At 34.3% G+C, this 8,087-nt stretch overlaps 1 protein-coding gene across 1 annotated transcript; it reads right to left on the reverse strand.

Annotated features, from left to right (window-relative positions):
• Positions 1-4,421: 4,421 nt before the first annotated feature.
• On the reverse strand, positions 4,422-7,578 carry LOC131027778 (probable nucleoredoxin 1-1). Its single transcript, XM_057957864.2, has 3 exons — positions 7,314-7,578; positions 6,386-6,865; positions 4,422-5,383 (listed from the first exon to the last, which is right to left on the reverse strand). The coding sequence occupies exons 1-3, from the start codon at positions 7,398-7,400 to the stop codon at positions 4,703-4,705; spliced, it is 1,248 nt and encodes a 415-aa protein (XP_057813847.1). The 5' UTR covers positions 7,401-7,578; the 3' UTR covers positions 4,422-4,702.
• Positions 7,579-8,087: the final 509 nt, after the last annotated feature.

An 8,087-nucleotide genomic window follows, 5' to 3' on the forward strand; every position in this document is an offset into this window, starting at 1 on the left:
GGTTGAAGGTTGGAAGCTTTCAAAGGTTATCCAAGACTTTGAGGGTTAATTTGTTGAACACACAAAGCATTAATTGCTTTTCAAAGACTTTGGAGTCTTTGAGAAGTGACTCCAATTTGCTTAGGAATGTGACAATATTTAGGGGATGGATTAGGCTAATTAGGAAGGGTTTAGAAGAATCTAGAAGGGGTTTAGGCATACAAGTGGATTTTGTAGGAAAATGCAAGTGGGAGAAATTTTGGTATTTTCAATTAAAATAAAATCATTTATTTCAATTAAATGGTGTAAGTTGAATTTGGATAAATATTTAAATAAATATTAATTTATTTAAATGAGAAAAATGAAGATAAAGCATTAAAATGCTTGAAGACTTTGAGGGAAACCATTAAAGGCTTGAAGACTTTAAGGAAAACCATTAAAGTCTTAAGAAGACTATAGAAGGAAGCCATCAAGTTTGAAGACTTTAAAGCCATCAAGTTTGACTACTTTAAGGGAAACCATTAAAGGTTTCAAGTGGGTGAGGATAAATAGGATTTTAAATAAATAATTTATTTAAAATAGTTGTGCAACTTGCTTTTGTAGGAAAATGCAAGTGGGTGGAGGATAAAGGTGATTTTAAATAAATGATTTATTTAAAATAATTGTGCAACTTGTATTTGTAGGAAAATGCAAGTGGGTGGAGGATAAAGGTGATTTTAAATAAATGATTTATTTATTTAAATGTGAGAGGTGGGATTTTGGGGGTTTTAAATAAATATTAATTTATTTAAATGTGAGAGAAGATTTAATTAAATAAATATGATTTATTTATTTAATTAATGGTCTGAATTTGGTTAAGTGAATTAAATCAAATAAATTGAATAATTTATTTAATTAATAGGAGAAGAGGGTTAAGATGAATTAATTAAATATTAATTTAATTAATTATTAATTGATGGTTAAATAATCAAATAAATACTAAGTATTCATTTAATTAAGTGGACAAATTTATGTGACTACATAAACATGCATGCATACCCATGAAGTATTTTCTACTGTCATAACTTCGTCTAAAGAAAATGCAATAAATTTTGACTCTCTTATTTTTTCCTTTACATCTTCTTTTTCAACCTCAGCAAGGCAACTTGCCCATTCCCATCCACTGTTTACTGACGAGTGTCTATTAGGATAGTTAGGAACTTTCAAAAAGTGTAATAAACCACTAATTGATGGGAAATTTGTCATAGCACACCCTCTACTCAAAATATAAAAAACAATGCTTAATTGAACAACTTTTCCTAGTTGTTCTATTTGCATTGCTTTTCCAAAACTAGCTTCAATAGAACCTTTAACTTCAGCAGGCTTCGTCTGTATTTTCTCATGAAAATAATACTCTTCGGCATTCCTCACATGCTTACATTCCTCCTTTGTTTTCCATCTTATCACTGATTTTTCAACCTCGTCTATCATTTATTTTTCATAAACTTTACCCATATGCTTTTCTATGGTGTCAAATTTTAGCTGCAACCTAATTTCCTTGTTATGTTTCCAAGTGCAAATCTTACACCTGCATTCTATTGGAGGCTTGCCTTCAATTGGATTCTCCACTGGTTCAATGAATGGATACTTTGATGCCTAATTAATTTGAAAATTCCTCACTGACATATCCCACTCCCGATCCTTTTTTGATTGCGGTTCACCCTTTTTTGATCTAGCCTTTCTTTTCCCCTTCCGTGCATTATCATCAATGGCATTATCACCCAAGTTGATTATATCATTCCGGCTAACTTGGGCATCTACCAGATAATCTTCTTCAAGATCATCCTGATATGAGATATCAGGTTCGCCGCCATCTTCAACATGCGGTGTAGGTGGCAAATTTTGTACTTGTACTTGTGATGATGTACCTTCCTGATTTTCACCACAATCTTTTCCAATGCCAAAGTACGAAGACACCGTTCTACTTTTTGTTGGCCTCTCATGGCCTTCCCCACATTCAGGTTTCCTACCCCTCTTCATGTTCGACATCTCCAATGAAATAAAGGCTGCCAAAAAAAAATCAATTTGTTGAAGAAGCAATAATAGACTATAATGTATAATATATGTTTCATTAGCCCTACGACCTACAATCTAGATGTCTGAGGTCTGAATGTCCCCCCTGAGTCTTGACTACTTGGCACTGACAGGTCGCCACTGAATAAAAATGAACTCAACAATGCAAACAAATATAGATAAATTTAGAATAATATTATAACACTTCAAAAATATGATCGCTCACCTTTAGGTCACTAGCAGTCGCCAATGCAATCAACAACAATGATTTTCCTTGGTCTGAAACTTCTCTATTGATCAGAATTCAGAGCCTAGAACCCAGCAGATTGTGTTGAGATAGATCTGATCTTTGCATGTATTTATACCAATCCTTATATGGCGAATTCCGCGGGAATTTTATATGGTATACAAATATTTGGCGAATCTCGCGTAACTATAACACGACATGTAATTTTTGAGGCGATTATAGGTCGTCCAAATATGACATGTAATTTTCGAGGCAATTATAGGTCATCCAAATAATTGGCAAATACAATATAGTTGGCGAAAGTTGGGGTGAATGGAGACACGCGTCGGCAAAATGTCAGGCAAATTGGGTCCTCCTGGCTAACAAATCTTCACATGCCTATAGGCGAATTATGGTCATCTATTAAGGCAACCTTGGAGAGTGTAGGTGAAAAAATTAAATTTACCATGTGTCCACCGTATATTGTATTGGCGAAATCATCGCATAGAAATATTTAATTGCCTAAAATATATGGCGATCGGGTCGTGACTTTGACGGAAATTGATAATGTTCCGACGACATGGCCACCCCCAATTGGTACAAAATATTCGCCATTTCCCAGGTCGCCGACGTGAAAAATTCGCCATTGGCGAATATTCGCCACTAAAGTAATCTCTGTTATCTACAGTATTATAGAACTTGGTGTTAACCTAAGACTAAATAAATTATGTTTTTTACATACAAAAATTTAATAAACCAAATTAATTATAAGCTAAATTATAAAATGAAATAGAGAAAAATTTAATAATTATTTGGTTTATTAAATGTTTATTGATCATTTTATAAGGATGTCACCTCCCTTTTGAATCATATGCACTTACATCATTCACAGCTTAGGGAGATTCTACAATTTAAGGTGTCCCTCCAAACACTACCTTCGTATGCACTATTTGTATTCCTTCCCTTCCCTCACACACTTCCAACATGTATTTTGTACAAATATTTTTATTTATACATGATGTCATACATGGTAATTAAACATCTTCATGTCCAATGCATTATCATTACTTAGTGCTTTTGTATTTAAAAATGACCATGTCTTAAAAAATCTCTAATTAAAATTAGGCAACTATTACACTTGAGGGTTACAAGAGGCTTGTTCTTCATCTCAAGTTGGTTGCGATTTTGGGCATTATTGGTATTCTCATGTTATTGCTTCAACACAATTGAAGAGACTTTTGGTTAAGAGTTTTGAGCATGTGAATTAAAAATTATAATGGAGAAGATTCTAATTTGAAAGCATTGATGAAGTGATTAAAGTCTTCTATAAGAATGGTGTTGCTAGTGTATCATAAACCGATGTTATATAGTCCCATTTCCACAAGGAAATAATTTATAATGTCTTGGCCATCTTTGTTTGAATCTTAGCCATTATATATCATTTTTTTTAGTAACATAGATATAATATACCATTGGTGCATTTCTCACATCTCCCAAATGAACTTGAAGAAGAATACTATGGATGGAGTTGAGTTAGCTCTTCCTCTTTGAAAGTTATCTCTTGTTACAATTATTTTATAAGTTAGTTTTATCTCTTCTTGATTTGAATTACGCCATCAAGGATAAGATTAACATTAGTACCTTGCATCATGAGTTCTAAAAGGTTCTCCATGCCAAGCTTGAGAGATTTTTATTTTATGGAACACATCATTCCATCATACTCTTGCTTTCAAGATATTACATTAGTTCAAGAAAGTATTGATTCTTTTTAAAGAATTCTAAAAAAGTTGCTTCAATTTGGAGATTATTTTAATTTTTTAGTTGTTGCTTCCATCATTGCAATGGTATGATGTGCTAAGTACTAATTGGGATTCAACAAGAAGCATAAGTTTAAACATGGCTTTAATATGACACCTATTCTTTGAATTAATGTGTGAACCAACCAAGATAATGATGTGGAAGAATTTAAAAAATATATATATAAATTGGTATTAAAACTAAGAAACTGACATATATGAACTCTAGGACATCATTTCTTTGAATTAGTGTAGAAACTAATAAAGTGATATGAAGAAACCATTATATTAATGATGTGGGGATCCTCTGAATTATGATGAGCTTGTGAATATAATAATAATAATAATACTGCTGCTGAGCCATGAAATTTGAAATTTATAGATCTGTTTGTATTTTGTATGTTAAACCTACAAATAATGCTGATGGCTACAAAGATTGAACATGGAAACCACACAAAAGCAGTTGAAATGTATGCAGTAGCTAAAGACCATGTTTCGCATTAAAGTCAATATCATAAACATACTAAACAAGCTTTAGGCCATAAAGCTTATACACAACCATTAAGACAGAGAGAAAGAGATAAAGAGTATGTTCAAACTGCCTATATAGTATATAATAAGGCTCTGAAGGCCTTACTTTCTTGCATGCTTAAACCCTTCGACAAACATCCCCTTCACAGATCACTTCTGCTGGCTTGTCCACATTTTCAAAATCCTTGCCTTGTGTCTGCTGTTTCTCATTTTCATCAGACTGGTTATCCTTCAAAGCACAATCTGGATGAAGATCAAAATCACATTCTTTGCAGTAGAAAGACCAAGCACTCCCTTCTTCCTGACACCCATCACAGAAATAGGCCTTCCTCTGAATCAAATTCAGAGAATGTTCATGCAGGTCGCTCTTTATTTCCAACGGATATTTTTCTGCTGCTACTTCCATTTCTTTCTCCAGCTCTACCAGGCGGGCATCAGTAAAGGGATAAGCCTTGGCTCCATGAACAGAAAGAAGATTTCTCGCATCTGTTGTCACAGTTTTTCCATCGGGGCCAACTATGACAAAAGATGGAATTCCTTTAATGCTGAAGTACCGGCTTAGATCCTTCTTCACTTTGTCTCCAAATGGAAGAGCTAACCATGGCATGCTTGCATAATACTTTTCGAAGGCTTCTTGGTCTTTGTCACTAGAGAGGAAAACAATCTCAAAGGCTTCTCCATTTTCTTTGAGCTTATTGTATACTTGAACAAGCTTTGGTGTGAATCCTCGGCAAGGTGGGCACCAATGAGCAGAAAAATATAAACCAACCGTCTTGCCTGTGAGCTCAGAAACTGGCACCTGCAGCAGAATCAAGGTCAAGAATGATCATCTCATTTATGTCTTACTAAGTTAGTAACACAAATATCGGTGGCTTGCACCCATTGTACATGTAAAAGGGTTAGTTAAAAGCTAGGGTTCAAGATGGGCATTGCAATACCCTTAATCCAACAACTACATCATAATATGAATTGGTTTTATTGCTAATCTACTGTTGACAGAGGTGAAGCTGGTTGATCACAAATATGACAACTGTAACATCTTAAAATAGCTATAAAAGTTAATGACTTGAGATTTCCACAGGTAAACATTTCAAGGATGCATCTGGATACAACTGTGTTAGAACTTTTTTCCCCGCCGATGTTTCAAGTCTCCTCTTCCTTGGGGACCTTTTTGAAGAAATAAGCAGATTCTGAAAGGAGGCTTAAAAATTTTGGAGAGGAAAAGTGGAACTAGCAGCAGACTCAAAACGGTGGAAGGAAACAGTGGAATCTGGAAGGAGACTTGAAACATTAAAAGGAGAAAACAGAGTCTGGAAGGAGACTGAAAATGTTGGAGGGAAAATGATAGACAGTGGTATCCAGACACATTTTGGAAATAAAGTTGTTGCCAAAAGAATAGAATTGGTGTCTTTCAAGCCCTACCACAATGAAACCTTAGTTTAGCACAATAATTTGAGGTTATAGAGAACCCTGCATGTGAGGTGAATAACATGGGTGGTTAGTTCATCAGAATGAATCAGATTGAACTTAATAAGCTATGGATTACGTCTAGCCTAACATTCAAGGTAGGGCTATTTATGTTTCTTCTATTGTATTTGTCATTGAAGAATCTTATGGAATTTAAGGATAGTTGTATGGTGAAACCCTGCATGAATAGCTGAGCATATGGTTCATCTTTTTCAATTCTTGGCATTCCCGTGTTCTGGTTTCTTTAAACTGAGCTAACTGTTAAGAACAGGTGCAGGTGAATTACAGAAGAAAAAAAACTCCAAAACTAGTGATTAAGGGTTCAGTCACTTACCTTTCCACCACTGTTTGTGATAACAAAATCGCGCTCATCAGAGACTAGCAGGGATTCCAAGGTCTGTGCAGCACGAATAGCTTCCTCTTTGGCTTTGAGTTCATCCAATTTCTGCTTCGTAAATGGATAAACTTCAACACCATGATCCATGACCAGTTCCACTGCTTCTGTTTGTAATGTTTTACCATCTGGACCAAGCACAATCAAGGTTGGGATGCCTTCAATTTCAAAGTATCGCTCCAGATAATTCGCCTTTTGATCACCATAAGGCAGAGCAAGCCATGGCATGCTTCCAAAATATTCTTGGAAGGACTCTGCATCTTGGTCACTGGAGATAAACACAATCTCCAATTCCTCACCTCTGCTCTTCAGATCAGTGTAGAATTGGAGAAGCTTTGGAGTGAACCTTCTACAAGGAGGGCACCAGTGAGCTGAGAAGTAGAGACAAACAGTCTTGCCTACTAGCTCCAATATAGGCACCTATAGACGAGGAACAAGTCAAATTTTAGTCATTTCCATAGATTTGTATGTGATATCATTTGTAAATTTTACAAACCCGCTATTTTCCCTTCGAGTTCCTCTATTTTAACCTGATTTTTTTTAAACAACCATGTCTGAATAGTAAATCATCACAAATTTTAATCTATCAGAACAGAATACTTCTTTTAATCTTAAAGGATATACCCATAAGAATATAGCTTTTTATACCCATTGACCCAATCACAAATTCAATCCAAATGGACATAATCTTGTTTACCCACATGCGTCATGTACACAGGAGAAAGGTATGATCTTCTAAATTCAGAAAACATACAAGAAGAAAACCTAAAGTTAGGAAGATTTGAATCAGAAGAAAAGAAGCGAACTAGCCCATAGAAATAGTGTGCAAAACCGTCATTACTGAAACCCAAATGGTGAAAAATCACACCTGTTCTCCATTGTTTCTGCTCAAGAAATCTCTTTCTTCAGTGCAGAGCAGAGAGGTCAAGCTGTGTTGGGTGTCAGTCTCAGCCATTGTATACAATTTAATGCTTAATGCTTCTCACAAAACAACTCTCTAGGCTTCAAAACTTATCAGGCATATTGCAACGACAATCCTATCCTCCCTTTTGTAATGCAGTTGCGTAGGAGAGAAGAAAGACAAATGTTATTTTATAGTTCAGAAGCTTAACAGGCAAAAAAAGGTTATTTTACTGTGCAGAAGCTTAAGAGAGGAGAATTACGGTGCAGTAACTTAAGACGGGAGAAAGATTTGTTTTCTTTTGAATTGTCAGTAATCAGTTTTGATCAATTTTTTAAAAAAAAATTAAGTTATTTTTTTCATTTATCAGGGACTTCTTTTTCATTTTGCTTTTGAATTCTAATTTTTTTCTATGAAAAAATATTTTATTTTATTTTTAAATATGTAAATATATGTTTTAATAATTCCACTAATTAAAAGCAAGGTCAACAAAATATTATTATATTTAAATATAAAAAGACAAATCAATTAGTGGGTTAGATCTATCTAGATGCTTCCTTCAATTGATAATTAAAATCTATATTGCAATTATGTGTCATAGTGCATAGACAATTTTCTTTGTAGGTATCTATTAGAAAAATAATATGGATGCTTCACATGAATGGTTATTATCTTTCTTGTTTGTTTGTTTGTTTGTTTGTTTTAATTTGCGAGTCAATATCCTTGTCATGTGAACATTAA

Source organism: Cryptomeria japonica, chromosome 4, assembly GCF_030272615.1.
Source record: "Cryptomeria japonica chromosome 4, Sugi_1.0, whole genome shotgun sequence".
In the NCBI taxonomy this organism is placed as follows: domain Eukaryota; kingdom Viridiplantae; phylum Streptophyta; class Pinopsida; order Cupressales; family Cupressaceae; genus Cryptomeria; species Cryptomeria japonica.